At 35.2% G+C, this 22011-nt stretch overlaps 2 protein-coding genes and 1 long non-coding RNA gene across 3 annotated transcripts; 1 reads left to right on the plus strand and 2 right to left on the minus strand.

The window, feature by feature from the left end:
* Positions 1–96: 96 nt before the first annotated feature.
* On the plus strand, positions 97–6489 carry LOC124441716. The gene is made up of 5 exons (XM_046992184.1): positions 97–271; positions 1605–3476; positions 3820–4334; positions 4367–5009; positions 5780–6489. Exons 2-5 carry the CDS (start codon positions 1607–1609, stop codon positions 5980–5982), a joined length of 3231 nt encoding a protein of 1076 aa, XP_046848140.1. The 5' UTR covers positions 97–271; positions 1605–1606; the 3' UTR covers positions 5983–6489.
* Positions 6490–6620: 131 nt separating this feature from the next.
* LOC124441717 lies at positions 6621–19066 on the minus strand. The gene is made up of 17 exons (XM_046992185.1): positions 18997–19066; positions 18200–18256; positions 17802–17940; positions 17281–17398; positions 16324–16473; positions 15856–16155; positions 15023–15176; positions 10238–10362; positions 9552–9632; positions 9242–9298; positions 9018–9159; positions 8417–8579; positions 7850–7933; positions 7397–7489; positions 7024–7129; positions 6763–6949; positions 6621–6706 (listed from the first exon to the last, which is right to left on the minus strand). Exons 1-17 carry the CDS (start codon positions 19064–19066, stop codon positions 6621–6623), a joined length of 2112 nt encoding a protein of 703 aa, XP_046848141.1.
* Positions 19067–19573: 507 nt separating this feature from the next.
* On the minus strand, positions 19574–20803 carry LOC124443333. Its single transcript, XR_006947629.1, has 3 exons — positions 20657–20803; positions 19927–20037; positions 19574–19682 (listed from the first exon to the last, which is right to left on the minus strand). It is a non-coding gene; the product is annotated as an uncharacterized LOC124443333 (long non-coding RNA).
* Between the last annotated feature and the right edge of the window lie 1208 nt (positions 20804–22011).

The raw sequence follows: 22011 nt of genomic DNA on the forward strand, positions 1-22011 counted from the left end.
ATAAAAAAAAGTCTAGCATCAAATATAGTATGACTCTCTCATTCATTAGACATTTGATCTTTCCGTATAAACTGTTATTTGACGAACGACATTAGTCTAGTGCAACACAATTTATTGAGCGCCGTACCTAATTACGTATGTATTAACACTAAACAGTTAATAGCCGATATTTAAGAGGACGAAAAATCAGCTTCGATTCCAACTTTCTTGAATGTTCCCGCGCGAGATCATTTGAATTTTGATCGAGAAGTGGAATTGAATTTTAAATTTGGTAAGTATTCTTATGTCATGATATATTTATTGCTTTTTCACACGTTATTAAAAAAACTTGGCGTGTGCAACTTTCCATGATCGCCCTCGCATGGGACGCACCACAAATTGGAATTAATTTTAATATGCGTAATTTTAATAGATAAATTCGCGTAATGACGAACAGTTGTATAGCAGCTGAAATACGGTTAATGTGTGAGAGAAAAATGTCATATCAAGTTCTAAAGTCTACAAATGCCATTCATTACACGATTTTGCATGTAAGGCAAAAAAAGCATTTAATCAAGACTTGACAATCTATAAATCAGATTTCATTTGAAAATCTCTTTGCACGTTTGGATAAATCTGCACAGGAGGCAGCATGTACCTTTCTAATCAACGCACGGAACTGATTCTGATATACATATAGTTTCAATTACATCTAATCCGTTCATCTAATCTGAATAAAATGCGTCGTTGTTTTAACGAAGCGTACATCAAAGCTGGTTTTACTTCGACCGTATAGAAATCTTTTTCTACAATGTCAAATTCAGCTTGACATTAAAGCTGCAAAAAACTCCTCGTTCGCTACGATAGCAAGAAACCGATGTAAAACTCATTTTTTCCATGAAATTGCAACAAGCAATTTGTAAAAGAAATATCCGTTATGAAATCAAAACAAATACATAGATTTGGTGTAGAACACCCTAAAAGAAAATGTAAGTGTTTTGTGCCTTATATATAAGTACAGACTCTCAAATTTCACAAAAATTTACTAATAGAGACACGCTATCGATAAAAGGCATAACTTCCCAACTCGAATCATGCATGCTGTGAAATATACCATAGCAGGACTTAATCTTCATTTAAGATCTTGTCATATATATAAGTGCCAGCGGCAGTAATTTGGTCGACGAACACATGTTCATGGTACAGCTTGGATAAGGTTGAAGATTAACCTAAACAATTCATTGTATCGATGAACGATTATCTTGCAAAATGCAATCGATGGCAATAAATAACATCGCAGAAAACAAACCGTCATCTTGCTGTAACGCAAAGGCTACGACAAGGGAGGGGCAATTTCGTTATTTTAAACTGCCGATTTCGAGGTCCCCCTCCCCTCCTCATAAAAGAGAATATTTCGGCGTCATCAATAATGAACGCCAAATATATTCGGCACAGATTGAAGTAAAAAGGAACTAATGTTTTAAAATTACATCATTCCAAGAATGGAGTATATGTTTTCATACTTCATAACTAAATCACGCCAAATGAAGCTACAGACTAGAATTTAACATAACTTTTCAAATGTCATGTCAATGAAATTATAATTTATCTTATTGTTTATCCAGCAATGTACATCGCCTTACTATTATTCACCCTGTTACCCATTCTACATACGAAACCTGTAACAGATAATTTTCCACAGACCATACCAAACAAAGAACATAATACTATCGAGAAAAGCAGAGTTAAACGTGCCGTAACATATCAGCAAAAAACAACCATTCCAACACGTGCAAACGGATGTGAGTACAATGGTGTGTTCTATCCACCAGGAGAAATAAACAGGGAAACAGATAACCATGGTTGGTGTGGCGGTCTTTATTGTTCCTGGGATGGAAACATCTTGGCATGGGATGATTGGAATTGTAGGCCTACGGATACCACCGCAAAACTACTAGCCACCACTGTCCCACAATATACCTCTGCAGTCCCATTAGATACCAATGCAGTCCCACTACATAGCACCTTAGAGCCACTAGATACCACCGCACACCCTTTACATACCATCCCAGATCCTCTAGATACCACCTCAGACCCACAATATGCCACCTCAGACCCACAATATACCACCACAAACCCACTAATTACCTCTGCAGACCCTCAAGACACCAAGACTAGAACAACTACTATGACCAATACACGCACGAAAGAATTTACAATTGGTGTACTAACTTTACCACAAGCGATAAAACTGGAAAACAAAAGCACACCCACAACAAATATATCTAACAAGGCAGAATCTGCAACTGAAATTTCAACCACTTCAGTGATGTTTAATATTCGTGAAAAGACTACAAGAAGAGGACACGTGACAAAAAAGTCAAAACAGCTTTCGATTATTTCTGAGCTGACAACATCAGCTCTCACAAAATCAGAAAAGTCATCAAAAGGAAGGTCTTCGCCAGATATATTTGGTGTGTTCACGACAGCTACTTCAAATAACAAAGAATTTGGCGAACACAAAAAATACAAGACAACTCATAGTCAAGCTAGTTTTAAAAAGCCTACTTTAACATCAACAAAAATCTACACTGGAATGGCTCGTGTAGGGACAAATGTTCATTATACAAACTTCAAAAAATCTCTGTCCTCACTTCCATTTGTCTCAGACTCTACAGCAAAGGCCAGTAGCACTGTATCATCAACAACGAGAGAAAATATAGGATGGTGTTTTTTCAAAGGACGCTATTTTGAGGATGGTGACATCATTTCTCGGATTCATCATGGATGGAACTGGTGTTCAGGCTGGCGTTGCAACCAAGGCGAAGTGGATTCCTGGGTTGATTACAACTGCCCAAATCCAACTACTCTGCCTCTGAGTACACCCACGACAACGAACGAATTAGTGTGCTTATATAAAGGAGTACATTACAAAGAGGGCGAGTTAATCAACAGCGAGGGAAGTGGAGATTGTACAATGTTCTACTGTACCGCGGGCACCATCGTTCCTCTCGAAGGAAGTGGCGATTCTAGCGACAGCACATCTAAAACGTTTGGATCGAGTACCACGACTTCCAAAAGTAATATACGCTCCACTGATGTGAATAACCTTGATACATTATCAACAAAACATCTTATTCATCACACAAATATACAACCTGAAACAACAACCAAAGTACCAGCAAAATCAGATAAAAACTCAAAAGAAACGATCCAGGTTTTGTCGAGAACAGAAACACCTCCATCTTTTCTAACTGCTCCATCAAGTACTATGATAATGGCTGAAAACTTTACAGAAAGTTCGTCAGCGGTTGTTTTGATCAAATCTAATGAGACTGTAACGATAGCGCCACGAACTACAAAAGTTACTGTCACGCCAAACACGAACGATGAGTTGTACAAAACAGAAATTGATAAAATATCAACAACAGAAGAAAATTCATTTATAGTTAAGCCACCTAGGCTTTGTTTTCACAAAGGAAATACCTATGCGGAAGGTGACCATTTCAACTTTTTTTTACTTGAAACAAGCAATTAAAATTAATGGTATCATTCCAAATAAAGACACCATACTTGAGCACTAAAAACATATTTTGAGTTTTAAAGCTATCTCTGATATCGAAGAAATACTAAACTGTCTAAAGCAACAGATTTAACAAAGAAAACATTTTTTAGTAAAAGATCAAGTTTTAACATCACTCCTGATGAACACTCTTTGATGAAGTTTTTAAAAACTCAAGTTTCAGCATCAGATTATCCTTCATTCAAGATCATTCACCCATTAGTTAGTGGCGCAATATTGAATCACTTATAATGAAGGCATTGTATCTCTAACCTTAGGTGATATGGTTTCAGAGAATTTTGAAGAAGATGACTGGTGTTCAGGATGGATTTGCAAAGACCAGAAGATGGTACCTATTGATTGTATAAGTACATTTAAGGATCGTAAGGATAAAAATAAAATTGCTCAACCAATCACTCCAAATAACTTGCCCAATCCCGAACCTTCTATATGTTTGCACAAAGGAAGATACTACGAAGAAGGGGATGTAGCAACGATTGGGGATAATTGGTGTACTTATTTGATATGCAAGAACAGAAAGATGTTGAGTTTGAGTGATTGTGAAGCAAATGTAAACAAAACCAAGCATTCTTCAAGGCAATCAAAAGCTACGTCTGAAACTTACGAAAGCTCCTACGAAAGTACACACGAGTCCTTAAGAAGCACGAAAGTTAAGACCACAAAGACATCGACCATCATTACAGGCAATAATATATCTACAAGTGCGTCCTCAAGGAAAAGTTTCAAAGCAACTCATTCCAATTTCAGGTTATTAAAGAAGGAGTCACAACCACTTTAGGTCCCAAAGTATCCCCTAACGTACTTTCGAAAACTGATGAACTGTCAAAAAAGAAAACAATGATCCGGCCCAGCTTGAAAGAAACGCCAAATACACAAATGGCACCCCTCAAAACAACTGAACATAGTGGAAAAGTATTTCTTAAGCTGATAGCAACTCTTCCTCTCTTAAACACAACCCCAAAAGAAACGGTCTCGCCATTACGCACATCGATAAAGAATGACATTAAAACTAAACACCCAAACACCGCTGCACACACTACAAATGCTGGAAAAAGAACAACACCACCTGAAACGCAAAACTGTTTTTATGAAGGCAAGCTATATCCACCGGGTGATGTTACCAAGGGTGTCCTAAGGGACGGCCGCTGTTTTGGAGTAGTTTGTGACATTTCTGGAGTAATAATTCAATGGGTGACAGCTTTGTGTGAGGCAACAGAGCCTCCAACACCAGAGTTTCGATCCAGTCTACCTGGGTGTATATATCGTGATAAATATTACCCTCCTGGAATAGTGACTCGTGTACTTGATGGAAGTAATTGGTGTGTAAACGTTGTGTGCACAAACCAAGGTAATATTGTCACGATGAACAGCATCAACTGCTACAGAACAACGACAGTAAAAACCACAACTCCACCAACAATGAAACCAAAATCATGTTTGTACAATGGTTAGTAATATTTTTTCATCTTTTATATGATGTGAATTGTTATGACCAACTTTACTTTCAAAGTAGAACTAGCTTTTGTCTCCCTCACAGCGAAAACAATCAACAATAGATTTCTAATGAAATACATAATGTTCTGACATTAAAACAGCACGACTAAAACTTACTGATGACCGACGCTACTATAGATATATACGACAGAAATAGTATACTGAAGCAAGTGAGGTCACTAACAACATCGATGTAAGACAGAAGTAGCTTTGGTGTTTTTAACTAATTATTGATCTCAACTCACTCATCTTAAATCGGTTAAGTTGTTCGAAGGAACAGATCAACAAAAAAAAGTAGTTTGATAACACAAGTTGAACTCGGATAAAGTAACTTTAAAGATCATTTCTAACGAAGACATTTATAGACTGGAGAATATAAGAACTGACTTTCCAAAGCGAGATCACTCCTGATATAGAAAATCACACTTCGATAAAAGCTGTTGAAGACACTAGAATGAAGTATGTAAGACCCGTGTTTCGTCATCAGATTCCTTATAATGGAAACACTAGACTGAAGCGTATAAGAGCTCAGGTTTTAAAGACTCCTGTGCTGATGAAGTCATTGGAGAACATAAAAACTAAAATTTCAAGATCAGATCACTTTTGATAAACAGTTTTAACATCAAATAACTTCTGATGACGACACTAGACTGGAGTATATAAGGACTGAGATCACACTTGATCATACTATAACAACAAAGAACATTGCTGACATCGTTTTAGGAATGATGTATCCTGCAGGAGTAATAACTCAAGGTATCGACAAAACTGGGTGGTGTTATAAAGTAGTTTGTGAAGAAACCGGACATTTGTACATGTGGGGGGACTGGAACTGTCCTTCGACAACCACAACCACACAACCACCATTACCACGCAACCAAACTCATGTGATTACAACGGTAGAAATTATCCGGTGGGAGAAATAACACGTGGGAAAGATGAGTCGGGATGGTGTTATGGAGTGAATTGCAGAGCTGACGGTCAAGTTGTAATGTGGGGTAGCTTTAGATGTACTAAACTGTAAAATTGTGGTTTAGTTTTAAATGTAGTAAAATATAATATGTCAAATTGACACTAACATATATGTATACATTTCTATTTTTCGACGTTTGATGTGTATGCCATTTTTCTAATCTTTCTGAAAGAAAGATAATTGATCTTTGACGAATCAATATGAGAGTCATCAAATTTCAGAAAAAATGAAAAAAAAACACCGAAGAGTTCGAGGAGAAAAATGAAAAAATCGCTGCATAAAAATGACGTCGCTAATCAAAAAAATTTCAAAGCCTTTCTATAAACATCAATCTGAAATAACACTTGTGATGACTGTGTTACACCAGAGCGCAATAAATATATCAAAAAAACATGCATGATCTACAATACCTGCTAAAAAACTCATGTAAATAAATTAAAGTAATATTGAAAATGACTAAGCTTCTTACTTGCTATGCGTTTGAACATGTCCTCATAACAATCAAGTGCCTTTGAAAAAAAAATATAAAACCCCAAATTGACGATATTGTAATGTGAACAACAGGATGGCTCAGGACCTTAAGAAATCAAACTAAGTAGTAAATTCAGTGACAGAGCTGCTCGCGGTGTGTGTTTTACCACCAAATCTCAAAATGCCACATCCGACATCTTTTCCACCTTAAGAATTCTGGAATTTGTGGAGTAAAAGAATGGAATCGTTTCTCAAAACTTACCACATTCTTCAATGAAATGATCCGGTGTTGGTCTTATTTTTACAACATTAAACCTTCGGCGTATCCAAATCAACGCTGAGTTCTTCTTCATTTGGAAAAAGTCACGTATCATATTCCATTGCTTGTGGTTATCTCTTGTCAACGAGAACATTGCCAATACATAAGCTGTGATGATAGCCATGCAAGTCTAATCATATTGATAACAAGAGTTACAACAATGACTGTAGTTAAATACAATATTCTTAACAATAAAACACTCACAGCAACAATGACTGTAGCAGGGTACAACGAGCCCAAGGGCAAACCATGAATACGAATAATGAATTGCGCCGTCAAGTCACAATTTAGACTTTCATCATTAGCATGCCTAGAAGTTAAAAAAAGAGATTATTTTAGAAGCGCGCTTTTTCCAGGTTTCCTTAATGATCTTCATTTCTCTAACTGGGCACCTCTTATGCATAACATCTACCCTACTGACCTTGGTAGCTGTGAAACGTTATTTGGTTATGCATTTGAGACCTCTCCCCAAAAAAGTGTAATGGATTTCAGATTTTTTAACTATAGTTGATTATACTTTGGCTATTATGAGACCAGCCATTCTACATTCCACTTTATACATCACCGTCACAAATACCTGTTTGAAAATTCTATTTTGAAGAAGAACTCCGGTGAATTTGGGAACACTGGGGATATTTGTGAACATGGACTCGTTCTCCCACACAGCCATCTACATGTATCAATCAAAATTATGGCTTGATTTTAAAACGTGCTAGTTTAATGTCTTGATAAGGAGTTGTCCATTGTTAATTTTAATCTTTTACTTGTTTACTTCAGTCTAGTGTCTTCATTAGATGTGATCTGATGATTGAAAATTATGTTTTTTTGATACTCTGTTTTTGTGTTTTCATAAGACTTCATTTGGTGTTTAAATTGATCTGATGCATGCAGAAATCTTTGTCTAATATCTTTATATACAAATTGTGGCATAACGCGCCTCAGCGAGTGATCTGATAGCCATTTAGTGGTCAAAAACATATAGCAAAGTAGAACTCAAAGGACGAGAAAATGCCTATTCGTCTGAACGTACTGAAATCCATTGTTGGACATGTTGAATGATGGCAAAGAAGCCAAATTCTTCTCCTTAGGAGTCCAGATAAGACTTGACGTTGAACTGTGAACGAAAGCATGTTTGAATCAGGACATAGCTACGGCTCCATTAATAAATACAACTATGAAGATGACAAAACGAATGATTTGAAATTTGAACAATTCATAAAAAGCTATAAAGTTAAATGATTTGTGTCCAGCTTAGGCAATATTGTTGAGACGTCGGGAAAATATTTTCCCATCCGCACCTCCTAAGCGGAAATAACATATATATATATATATATATCATCACAATTTGCAAGAACTGATCAATGGAATCGAAATATTAGAGACTTCAGCAAGGAGCACGAGTGTGACTCGTGCACTGACACCGTCGAACTTTGCACTCATAGTCGTAGTCATATTCTAGCTAAAGCTCTCTATTAACATATTTCTTGGTGCATACAAAGCACTCGAATGAGTAAAGTTTTTTTCTTTTCTCGCCAAATCAAAAATACATCTTCAAAAATCTTCTTTAGACTAACGAACGTAAAAAACTTATACTTACTCAGCAAAATCATGAAAGTTATAACGAGCAATCTCACCATCGTCGTACTCTCTGATAGAGTTTATTTTTTTGCCTCCGCCAACTATACGAAGTTGATATTTTCCAGTAAAGACAGACGTATTACCAGTTGTTCCGTCCACAATATTAAACACTGGATAAAATGCTGTAAAGGGAACATTATGATGTTCTTTAATGTGATCATCAAAGTTGTATTATGGTATATATTTTTTGGCTTTTCATTGGACCATTGTAAAATCTACGTGTTACCCAGGAAAGTCGTTTTCGGATTCAGGACAGAGCATATGATGGTGGTTACAACTGGTAATTAAAGATAGTAATTTTCCTATAGTCAAAGCCACGTTTGTCTTGTCAGTAGTGTATAACTATTAGATTAGGAGGGCCACTGCTTTGTAAACATTGGCTGTTATGTGTTCACCTCGTGAAATAAATTTATTTATTATTATTAATATCATTATGACCAAAAGGTCAAACAAAAATCAAAATATTTCCCCCTCCCAGCATTTTTTCATCACTAATAACATGTGCCATTTATTGATGAACTATTATTCATGATGATTTATCTGTTAAGACGACGACTTACTGAGGTCGAAGAGAAAGCACGCGATTCCATTTTTTTCATTGCAAAATTGATTCTTTCCCGAGGCCTTAACGGTAGCCTCCGGATCGAAAACGACTTTCATGCTGGGAGGACAACCCAATAACACCGTCATCGACTCGGTACCCTGAAAAAAGAGATCGTGAACAACGTGTAAAATTTTACGGCACCGTTAAATTATAGCTTTTCAAAAACATGTTTGTATTTACCTGTAAAACTCCTTTCCCTGTGTTTTCCTTCACACAAGTCCCGTCGGTTAACCAAGGCTAAACGAAAATGAAGTTGTACAAAATGAACAATTTCATTGGTCATTGAAAATAGGTATGATCTGTAGGAGTCTAGGCACATGAAGTCATGTCAGATATGTTGGGGTTTCGGTCTCGAAGCGCTTTAACTGAGTTATTTCTTCTTTGAATACATCCAGCGCATGAACAATCTCAATAATGGAAAAATCGTACAAAACAAGTCGTATGAAATAAATATAGGTTTTTTAACAATCGCTCAAAATGTTATTTATACCTGTACTTGAAAGTGAACTGGACGAAGGGCGATTCCTGGCGCTGTTTTTCCCGGGAAAAGACCACTGTCCTTCAAACTGAACTATTTCACCAAAAAGAAGCAAAAAAACGCGAATCATTTTATTTGCAATGAGCCGCATTTTAAAACGTAACTGAAATCATTCTATTGTATTATATTTGATAAAATAATTAGAGGTTGAACATTTTGAGGCCATTTTAAACTAAAGAACATGCAAAGGTAACCACTCAGCTATTAATCTATAAAATGCATATTGTTTTTTAAACACAATAAATCTCAAGTCTCTGGGAATTAGAAATGGTTTCTAATGATATACAGTTGAACAACAATAATAGTAACGACTACAAGCTTCTCAATTCAAACATCCTTTGCATCTTAAAACTAGGCCGACATGTTCATGTAAAACTAAACCGTCTATTCAGGCAGTTTAATGTGGTCGTGCAAATGACAGCTGTTCTATTCGTGAGTTGGATTAGAATCGACAACTTTATCTCAGTCTGAATTAATATTATACACAAGGCTTTCCAATTTTACATGATTACTTATATTTCTCCCTCCGCTTTCTTACATATAGCATTTTTGAACAATTTTGTATTTTGAATGACGTCACTTTTATTGGAACACCTGTTTGTGAAGAATTGGTTGTAGCAAAGACAACTATCACGCACCTGGTACTTTACAGTTCTTTTGTGTCTAAAAACGGCTCTTATAGCTGTGACGTTGAGGGAGGATAAGTCAGAGACCTTATGCGACAATATCATATGATCCATAATAGACCAAAACACGTTTCCATCTATTAAAAAAATACAATTTTAAGATGTAAAATTTTATTTCATGGATAATGGCGGCAATTGGGAATGGTGACCACAATCATAAAGCACACGCAAAAAAGGTAATTGTACGTTAATACGTACAATTAATTAATTAATTGAATTAGTTAATTGTACGTAAATACGCAAAAAGGTAAATGTACTTTAGAAAGAGAATATTTATTTGAAGGCTATTTCAATAATAAGAACATATATTTTTGGATGCAACTTAGATCCCAAAATATATTTATCATAACTTGAGCGCATAAACGAATAAAAAAGTAACAATTAATGAATAAATTTCAGTTTCTAATCATTTAGGAATTACTCGATATAAATGTGAACTTTTTTAATACAAGAGAACTCTTATAAATTTATTGTGCCAAGTAGCAAAAGAAATTTTATTGTTGGCTTCCGTAGCTTTGTGCCAGTTCATTTCGGTGATACCAGAGTAAAGGCAACTATGATGGTTATACCTAAATACATTCCTTTACAATAAAAGCATGTGAAAGTTTATGATGATACGTAGTTGACAACAACGATTCAAAAGATGAGCAGGAGAGCTGGAGATACAAAATTGTATGTCTTACATACAAAACATGGGATAGACTAATACAGAAAAATTAAATTATCTTTCTTGATGATTCTAAAGGCGTCCGAGGTAATAGAATGAGCCATCCTGAGATTACAACACAATGTTTATATAACAATACAATCGAGGTATTAACACATTATTATAAAAATGAGTCAAAATATTTCACACAACAGTCACAACTGAAATTAGTTGATTGTACATGTGATGAATTGAGCTGGCAGTCAGTGGTTTCCGAAACTTCCATGATCCAGCAAGCACTATTAAAATGAGCTGGGATTTGAGAGGGTAAAAATTGGTTTTCCAAAAAATCTAATGAACAAAACTTTCTCACCAATTTCCTCGCCATATTTTAATCATAAAGAACAATCATCTCATCAAAGTAATCTACGGAGATTACACAAAAAAAAACCCAAACAAACTAATAAATGTATGGATCTGTGCAAAGTAAACATGCCAGCATGATGAATGTGAATATTAATGTAAATGAGCATGAATATTGGAATGAATTATACACAGTAAAGCAACAAGGAAGAACTAAGTGCAACTTAATTTTGAACTTTAGGTGTCGAATGTGAAAAGTACAGATCATTCATTTAAAGACATACAAGAAAGAGAACTAGGGAAGGTATAACTCACATTTGATGCTTTCTTGCTGTGAATCTCAATGAACAAGAAATATATACAGGGCGATTACAGAATATAGTCTGAGTGTACAGCGTGGTTATGATCCATTAACAAAGGAAAATGGTATAATAAGCTGTAGCAGATCATCTATTGAAGTAAATGAAGAAAAATTAGAAAAAAAAGAATGCACGAAAAGTGAACAGTCTCAAGAAAATATGACTACACCAAGAGAAACAGCTGGTACATCTGGTTCAAAACATTCATTAAAAAGAAATACTTTATCTTTTCCCAATTATAAAAATGGCAAGTCTTTGGAGAAATGTAAAAACGAGTTCAATTTTAATACGAGCGGACAAGATAAATCAAAAATGGTTCGCGCACATAGGTTCAATGATGAAAATCCAATAACATTAAATGCAATGCACACGAACGTCAATTTAAACATCAATTTCTCAACAAAAACAGATAAAAATGAAGAAGAACGAAGCCAGTCTAAACATTCAGACTTAAAGAATAACGAAAAAAACGTCCAGATTCCTTATGAAGAGATACGAAAGCGATGGAAAAGATTGGGAGAATTGGCATCAAACGATGGCAAAATAGAGGAATACAAATTACCAAATCAACCGGAAAACGAAGCAAAAACAAACTCAAGCAATGTAAATGACACAACAATCTATGGACATAAAATACACACTGCGCATGACATCAAAACACACTATGATGTAAAACGGCAACGAGAATACCCTAAGACTATTTCAAATGATAAGAAATATCTGACTGGAACCTCTAGATTGAAGAAGCGCTCGACATCAACAACAGTTAAAGAAACAAGAAACATACCGAGCAACAAAAACCACAACCTTGATGCTCAACATGTTGATGCACATTCTGCATATTTATACCCAATAAATAATGAGAAGTCTTTTCAAAACACAGGAGAACGGCATCCAACACTTACTAATTCCATTGATGCAAGTCTTTCAAAGCAAGGGAAAAATCAAAATCACGAGAAGAAACACGTATCAGTAAGTAATCATGCTGCAAATGTAAAGGAATGCCAACATGGGATAAACGACATGGGATCAACAAAACAGCATAGATCAGTACACTCACGAATTCAAACGTTCGATGTCACTTCCAAAGCTCTCACTCCAACAACAACAACGTTTGCACCAGAAGAAGAAGAAACAAAATTTCAACTTGAATCCCTTTCATTGCATAGATACAACAGTGACTTAACACAGAATTACTTCAACAATCTTAAGGTGTCTCATCATTATTCAAACACTTTGCCTATGAAAGATGTAAAAACCATCGATGAATCACCAATGAAGAGATCAAAGAAGAAGAAGAACTTACTGAACGTTGAGTTGAGATTTTACGACATCAATTCAGATGAAGAACTCATAAATAAAATTAAGAGATCAAAGAAGAAGAAGAACTTACTGAGTGTTGAGTTTTACAACATCAATTCAGATGAAGAACTCATAAATAAAATTGGACATAGAAGTAGATCTAATGAAGATCCTCCATGAAGATGAACATATCGTAAGGAGCTCTTTTACGACATCACGCAAATATAAAAGCAATGGAGATTTACATTTACTTGATTTTGATCAAAGTGGTGTTATGGCCAAGCATATTGAAATGGGATCAGCTGTAATTTCAAAAAAAGACTCCAGGTATCACATGTTTCCACTTGCCCATTGTCCGAAATAAATTTGTTCGGTCAAGATTCAGGAAATTGGGACAAAAAGAATATTCATGCCAGACGAAAACAAAATCGTGTCATCAACACACCATTTATTGAGAAAAGTTCCCACACAACTATTCCAATGTATGAAAATGTCAATTAAAACAACAACTTCAGGAAATACGAGTACAATTTAACTAATATCAATTCAAGGTGTTCGAGAACATCAAAAATTCAAAGAAGTACAATGATAAAAAAGTCAATTCCAATAACTCAAATAAATCTCCAGATGAAGTAAGAGCTACGGAGAATAAGATAACGAAAAACAACCATAAAGCCAATGAAGACAAGAACATTACTAAATTCATATCTTATTTTGCAGAACATTTTCACAGGCCATATAACGTTTCTTCAGTCAACAGGTCATTGTCCAATATTCCACATCAATCTAAGGGGAATCAAAAAGATGAAGTGCGAGCAGAAATGCTTAGGACAGAATATTTAACAGAAAATCCTGAGAGCAGTGAAGGAAAATACAACATTGCCAGAGCTGAAAAACAATGGCATGAGAACGACGATAGTCTTCCAATTAAGAACAAAAAGGATCCTTTGCACAATTTAACAGACAGATATTTGAGTATCCTCTTTAAAAATGAGAAAAAAAAACATCTATGCAAAACTGCTCAAAAGAACAGTCCGGAATGCAATATGTTTTTTTTTTTGGAAGCAAATTGGACCAGGCATCTTTGAGCATCTTTGAGACGGGTGGTAACGAAACCCCAGTAAAAAAGTTTCCGAGCACATTCCAGGAAATAAAAAGTTGCAACACAACGGCAGACAAAACTGAAAGTCAAACCAATCCAACCATCTCGGACAAGAAAAGCAAGATGGCATATAGAACTACTGTTCAAAATCGTAAGTACTTCTTAGATGAAGAAAGAGAGTTGGCATATATACTAGAAGATGACGAAGAATCTTCGAGACTGTCCTTGATGGTTCATGCAATTATTAGATTAAGAGAAGTATATCCCATTCAAAGCGCGGACACGCGCTCAATAAATAATGAAGAACCGTTAAAGGATTTGGTGACTCCAGACAACTCTTTATTTCGTGAGGCGATTCAAAATAAGCCAATCAGTGACGTAAAGAGTTTGATACAGACAGATACACGAGCAGACATAAATACGCTCAGCCATACAGGAGAGTCGGCTATACACAGGGAAGCAACAGAAGGCGACATCGACGGTATTCGCATAATGATGAACTATGGTGCAAACGTTAACATAACAGATAAACATGGATTCCAGCCCGTGCATCAAGCGTTAAAGGGTCATCATTACAAAGCAAGTATATTTTATGGATTGTGGTACGAACCTTACAAGTTATACATAAAGGAGAATACAGGAGTTTATAAACGTTAAAACAATCGCCAAACAGTACTTAAGAAAGGCATTGAAAACGGACCTATAGCCATTCGTATGATGGTGGCCAGGGGCGAAACTAGAACGTTAATTGTGTGTCTGTGGGTAGATATTCATATATTCAGCTCTGCCCTGCTGACTTCTTTGAAATTAACATCGCAAACATAAGAAATCAGCAGAGCAGAGCTGCATATATGAATATATACCCCAATTAACGTTATATTCGCCCCTGATGGTGGCACGGGTCCTTTATTTGACTTCTAGGATTAAATTAAGCCAAACTATGATGTGAGAATAATGGTACTTACAATTTGGTTTGCTGTCGTCTAATGTCAAGGTGACAGTGAAGTTGTACGTTTCGCCTTTGGTGAGATAAATTCGTTTCGGTAATGAATGTTTCATCATGGATTGTTTCACAGCTCTTGGGTTAATAAGAGAGGCCCGTTGATTCTTCAAATATTTCTTGAAACGTATTGAAAGATGTATACTTAAAATATTTTACATTTACAATTTTCAAATATTGTGTATGCCCTCTACAATTGCATTCCAAAAATATATATTTTAAATATATATTTCAAAATATGTTTTGCAAAGAGATAGTCAATTAAACTATATTTATCGACCTGTTTATCTCAATGATATACGAGCACGGAAACATCTTAATAGGTCCAATTCAAAATCTTCATCTCTCCATACAAAATAATGTGCAAAGTACCAAGATACATGTATTCATAAGTGAAAAGTACAACATTTGATATTTTTTGTATAAAAAGGGGATAACATCTGATTGGATGTAACTGCCGTTGAAGCTTTACATGTTTAGCATGTTTACGTACAATGCTTGAGAATTCTAATAAGCAATGCTTAAAAATAAGTTTGTTCATTAGTTGTCTCTAATGAATTTTCTTTAAAGTAAATGAAATATGTCTGTTGTTTTGGGGGGCTTTTTGATAGTTTCTGGCGTCGCTACGCAGTCGGGCGCATCATAGTGTGCATAAAGATAAAAGTCTGGGCGGGCATTATACATGTACACCGCGCAAAATCGTTGCTGATTCGATTTTCAAAATATTTTAAAATACCCTTAAAGAACGAGTTTTCTTATTAAGAGTTTGGTGTGTAACTATAAATATCATAAGCTTACCTTGAGAAAGTCTATAGACACAGGTAATGTGTTCACCATGTGAGGCACATCGACTATATCAACAACTTGTTGAAGATAACGACTGGTATATGGTGCCTCGTATACGATGGAATATGTCAAACAATGTTTGGGGGATAGAGATTCGACACCATGCTCCAGAATGGTAGATATTTCGTGGATGTCATGATCTAACGATGTCTGTTCTTTTATAAGATGAGAGTGCGATAGGATGTCTAGGATGGCGACCTTACGTTTTAAGATGCAAGGAAACTTTGATGTCTGATTATCACATTTCACCACCTGTAAATGTTCGAGAAAGGTTTCTCTTTAATTTTTCTATCAGTTATCTTTAAATGAAAGCTGACTGTACTTTCCATTTTAATCCAGTCAAGAGCTAAATTATAAATTTCCACCAGAAAATATAACCAGAACAATGCTAAGTTTATTACAACATGTTCCTGAGCTTACTTTCCACAGTTTGCCGAAGGAATCGAAGAACATCGAAAGAATCTTGTGAGATCCCTTGCAGATGTTTCCAACAGTCATCAAACCAACGTTCCATTTGTTTGCTGTTTCCAGGTAATGAAGAAATGCAAAGTCAGTGTGACCCCACCATATCTGGATGGAGAATATAAAAAAATTTGAGACGTGAATAGTCACATATAATAAAGATTTCATCCCTTGGAATGGTTTGTGTCTGCTACGCTTTAAGGCCCTTCCTGTCCCAGGATATTGTGAGGCAAGGACTTTTTTATTATGAAATTTGCTTTTCCTTTGCAAGAGTTCTTCTCATAAAATAATCGATATGATATTCAAGGAAACTGCAATGTTTTATAACCAAGCAATGTTTTACAAACCAATTATGTCGCTCACGATTTAACTCTCTTATTTACTGTTTCATGTATCATGAGGGGCAATCAAGGATTATTGGCTTACATTGTATCATTTAATGTTAAAATAAAGTCCAAGACTAAATCTTTTACAATTAATGACAACATTTTATAATCACAAGTGATCAAAGAATAGTGCAAAGTTTATTTAATAGATTACAAGACACACGCTCAAACTACATATTATTATATTAAACACTAGTGTTTGGTTGTCCGGTTGTTAATACAATGCCGGGACAATATTACAGCCGTTACTATAATGGTTAAATTATAATTGACGATTGTCAACATTTCATTTTCGTTTCATTATGGGGAGGGTGGCTACTTTTTGTCCCCATTTACAGTGTAAAAGTAAGTATTTCAAGATATTCAAAGTACATTTTACTTGCATTATGAGCTACATGCACAGTAAACATTGGATAAGTTCATCGAAACGACTCTTTTGTTTCGCAGTTTCATGTATCTCTGATGCTGCGTGAGAAATTTCTAGTAAAGAAAATGTTTTACCTATCTATGAAATCACATTATAATTTACCTGTTGCAAGTCATTAAGAAACGAATACGATCCATCTTCAGCAGACGTGAACATTGTTATATTAGATTTCTGACCACAGCAATCCAGCAACCATAAAAAATCTTCTCCTGCATTCGGACTACAAGTGGAAAAACAACAAAAGAACATCATATCAATGAAATCTTGTTGTTTTGACATGAAATGTGTGGTTTTGATATGAAATGTGTGTTTTTTTGAAATTTGTGGTTTTGACATGAAATAGGTGGTTTTGATATGAAATGTGTGTTTTTGAAATTTGTGGTTTTGACATGAAATGGGTGGTTTTGATATGAAATGTGTGTTTTTTTGAAATTTGTGGTTTTGACATGAAATGGGTGGTTTTGATATGAAACGTGTGTTTTTTTTGAAATTTGTGGTTTTGACATGAAATGTGTGTCTTCTTGAAATTTGTGGTTGACAAATGACCTAAAGGATCTCATCATGAGCACAGCACAAAAAAAGGTTTCACAAACGTAACACTTGATCATAATAGACCTCCTTACCTGTAGCAAAAAATGTTGCCCCAAGCAAACAGGTTATTACCTGTGTTTCGAGAAAATGAAAGACCATTTAGGTACACACGCAAATCGCCTGAGGTCTTTGAATCCACAAATATCCAACGATCCCCATGTTTACGATTGCCTGCACACAAAAATACACAAAAATAAAGTTGAATGTGATGTGATGATTGAAATAAAAGGCGGCAATATGGTTAGTCCCAGTCCTTCTCATTACGGTAAGATCATTCTTGAAATTATGCTTACTATGAAAGACGAAGAGGGTGATATGTCGATGACTCGCCTTAATTCAAATTTCTAAGAATTTAGTATTTGTTCTATTGTATAGTATCCATGGCAACATTTTCAGAGGTCAATCAATGAATTTAGTCGTGGAAACTAACCTTGCGTGATGTTTGGCAAAGACAGTGGAAAAACAAATACTTGCGTCCATTTACTGTCTGAATGAAAACAAAAAAGGAAAATAGGATTAAGTGTGAAAATCAAAGAATGCTTTTGTGGGGCATTGCAAATAATTCGAGGATTTACATTGGAGCCATTTATATGTTTGATTAACGTGTAAATCTATCACAAAACGCGCAACAATTAAAAAGAGACAATGGATGGTTTTCACACAAAAAGCTCTTACACAGCTACATTTGCTGCGGCCCATACATAAACATGTATTGAAACACTTTTCAAGAATAACGTATTTATATTAAATTGAAATGAAATTTCACCCAGATATGAAATCTAATTCGGGATCGAGAGCTGGAGTAAACTTAATCCGTAATCATAACTATCTTTTGGCACATGTTCGTGCATTATATAGATCCTTACCATTATATTTCATAATATAGTATGTTGATGAATACTGGACCAAAAAGAAGTACACAACTTTGAGATTTATATTGATGGTTGCGTCCAAGATAGAACAGCTATCTATAAAACAAAAACATTGGAGTATAGTTAGTTTATAATTGACGGGAAAGAGCAGGGGGTGTGAGAGCATTATTGAGGTAACTGGTAACAAAAAAACCAAAAAAACAAAAGTTTTCAAATTTAACTCAATAAAGGCAAAAAGAAAATATACGACACCACATGTACGTAAGATACATTCGTATCCCAGGTAGTCCCACGACTCCCGGCATGCATCTTTATCATTGGAATATGAACTTAAACAATTCAAAAGCTCGCTAACCTTTGACACCAGACATAAGAAAATCGCATAAACTTCGATTTGAGTTATCGTTAAGTGGAAAAAACTCCATTGACGATTCTATGAGAAGAGCAAACCATCTTTTATTTAGCGTTGACAACAAAAATCAGAAGAAATAGCAAAATGTTCAAGAGAATCTTTAAAAAACATTAAAAAGCACATTAACCCGATGAACGATAAACGATAAAAAGCACATGAACCTGGTGAACGATAAACAGACCGAAAAATCGATGATGAAGATTCTGCAATCGCAAGAACCTCTATCGTTCTAGGAAACGCCTGTGATGGCGCAACCATCACTTTGACACAAGCACGAAGGACGATTTTAGATTCATCTGTAAAGAGATAAAATAATTCGAGCAACAACACAGAACGAAAAACATCTTAAAGCAACGTGTGGAAGATCAGGACTTAGAGATCAACCACCTTAACTGATTTCCATATAATTATCAACTTACACGATTTCGACATTTGTTTCTTTCTAATTTCTCGTATTCCATACTGTAATAAAGATAATAAAGAATCGCATGCAGTCTAAACAACAATGCTCCATGCACTACAATAATGAACGTTCATGACAAGTACAAACATTACAACTAGTTTTTTTGTAAGAGTAAATTTAAAGAATAAATGTATGTATGACGCTGTCAGTTGACGTAAATTGAGACCTAAAAACGTGGGAAAATAGTAGAGCTAGTTCCCAAATAGGAATAAAATAACTGAAACACGTAGAATCACCAGGTACAGAAACCTAATGATATACGAAAGCAGGCGTAGCACGTGAGCAGAGTCGAGACATTTACACGGTAAGGTCAAATTTCATTACAGTAATGACATAATCAGAAAAAAATATATAAGTTACGCGAAATTACCAGGCTTTCTCCGTATACTAGCTGACACAGTCACACTTACACAAGTACTGAGAAGAATTCTGTCTGACAATACTAACGATCCTCTTATTTCATCATCAGCACATGGATTAGAACAGACTTTGGATTCTCCTTTATCGCTAACATTATGAACCTACAGGTATAAAAATTATAACGTGTTCATTACTTTTTGTTTAGGAAATATCTGTACAAGACATATGCTGAATAACTGCTAACTTTCAAATATCAATACACATTTCAGACCTAATTAATTGAAAGTAAACATGTTTGAGAGAGGGAGGTAAAGCTTTGTGGACACAGATGACTGTCGAGAAAAAGTTGACAAGCAGCGTTTTAAACTAGAAATAAATATAATAAACATCGAGAAACAACACAATGTTGAGTATGTAATGAAAAAAAACAATGATAGTATGTAATGAAAGTTAAAAACAAAGATGAGAAACATCGCGACAATGTGATAGTATGTAATGAAAATTAAAAACAAAGATGAGAAACATCGCAACAATGTGATAGTATGTAATGAAAACTAGAAACAAAGATGAGAAACATCGCGACAATGCGATAGTATGTAATGAAAACTAGAAACAAATATAAAAAACAAGTCAATGATAGTATGTAATGAAAATTCGAATCATCATATAAAAAACGACATGGCAATGACAGTATATATAAATAGAAAGATTAGAAGCGCAGAGAATTATTTGCCATATAAATTACGAAAATTTCTTCCGTTTACCATATTCTTCCTTTACCTTCAATGGAAAATCTATCAAATTCTGAGTCAGTGAATAACGCGTAGTCACTTTTGTGAAAGGACTTAGTCAGCCAAAAAGGCATCGCCAACGCTAAGTTATTGATTAATATGTTATCATCAATTGAAATTCCGACAGGTAACTCATGGATTGTTGCCCCAATCTTGTTTTCATCGGAGTCAGAAAATCCTCGTGAGTGTATTTTTAAACTAGAAAGATAATAATTTTTATTGATAATGCACGTTTTAAGCTTCCAATCTGTAAACGACAATCGGATCAGCGCAAGTTTAAAATCAGTCTGAATTAAGGGATGATTTTTTATTATTGGAGTGGTTGCAGGCTTGCAGTCATATAGGTCTGATGAATTTATGATGTCCTTTGACAACATTTTGCAGATATTATTGTCTGTAGGCATTTCCTTTTAATCTTGCATATGAAGAAAAATGAATTTCTCATTTCTGTATTGAAGCTACTTACCTAGTGTATAAAAGCTCGCCAGGGTTGGTTATGAAACACGTGACAACCACGTTTGCCTCGTGTATGGTCAAAGGTACAAGCCAAGCCGGATCACATAGAAACGTTCCATTGCAGTTCAAACTGTAAATATTCTCACGATTATCTAACAGAATGTCGCTGTTCATGCTTTCATCTGTGCAACTTGAAGATACTGGCATATTGACACTGGTATTATTCCTTAAAATAATCAATGAAGTTTAGTGATATGTCATATAAGTACTATTAAAACAGAGCTAAATTTTTCAATCCACCTATCGAGGAAAGTTCATTGTCAAGCGGCACATAAACTGAAATCCATCTTCACGACAGGTGTAGAAGGCTCAACACAACATGACAGTGAGTATTAATATGTTACCCATAAATAAACTTTATGTGTTGAATACATCTAAAGTTATAAAACATTGTATGGATGTCATGTTCACATTGCATAATGTTATATAACTCTAACTTAGAGTCATTCATAATACCAATGGTTATAAGTGATCCGTGTAACTTCAACTGAAGTCCCACCTGTCCCATCTCCCCCCTAAAATACATATATGGATCACATCACTCCCCATAGACTTTCAAAACAACTAAAATGCTTACAAAATAAGGAAATTTCCTTGAGGAGATTTGGCATTTGAAGAATGTTGAAACTGAACCAAAGCCCCTTCAAGAAGTAACACTTTGGTGGTGTTCATAACATCATGAAGACCATATCCTGTAAATTCCAACCTAACCATAGGCTTGTGACCCAAATGGGCAAAGGACCTTGTTAAATACGGATGGACCTATTATCAAATACATAAGAAATGAAATGAATGAACATTAAATTGGGAAAAAAGGATGAACTATGA

The sequence above is a fragment of the Xenia sp. Carnegie-2017 genome, unplaced genomic scaffold (genome assembly GCF_021976095.1).
Source record: "Xenia sp. Carnegie-2017 unplaced genomic scaffold, XeniaSp_v1 HiC_scaffold_20, whole genome shotgun sequence".
Taxonomy (NCBI): Eukaryota; Metazoa; Cnidaria; class Anthozoa; order Malacalcyonacea; family Xeniidae; genus Xenia; species Xenia sp. Carnegie-2017.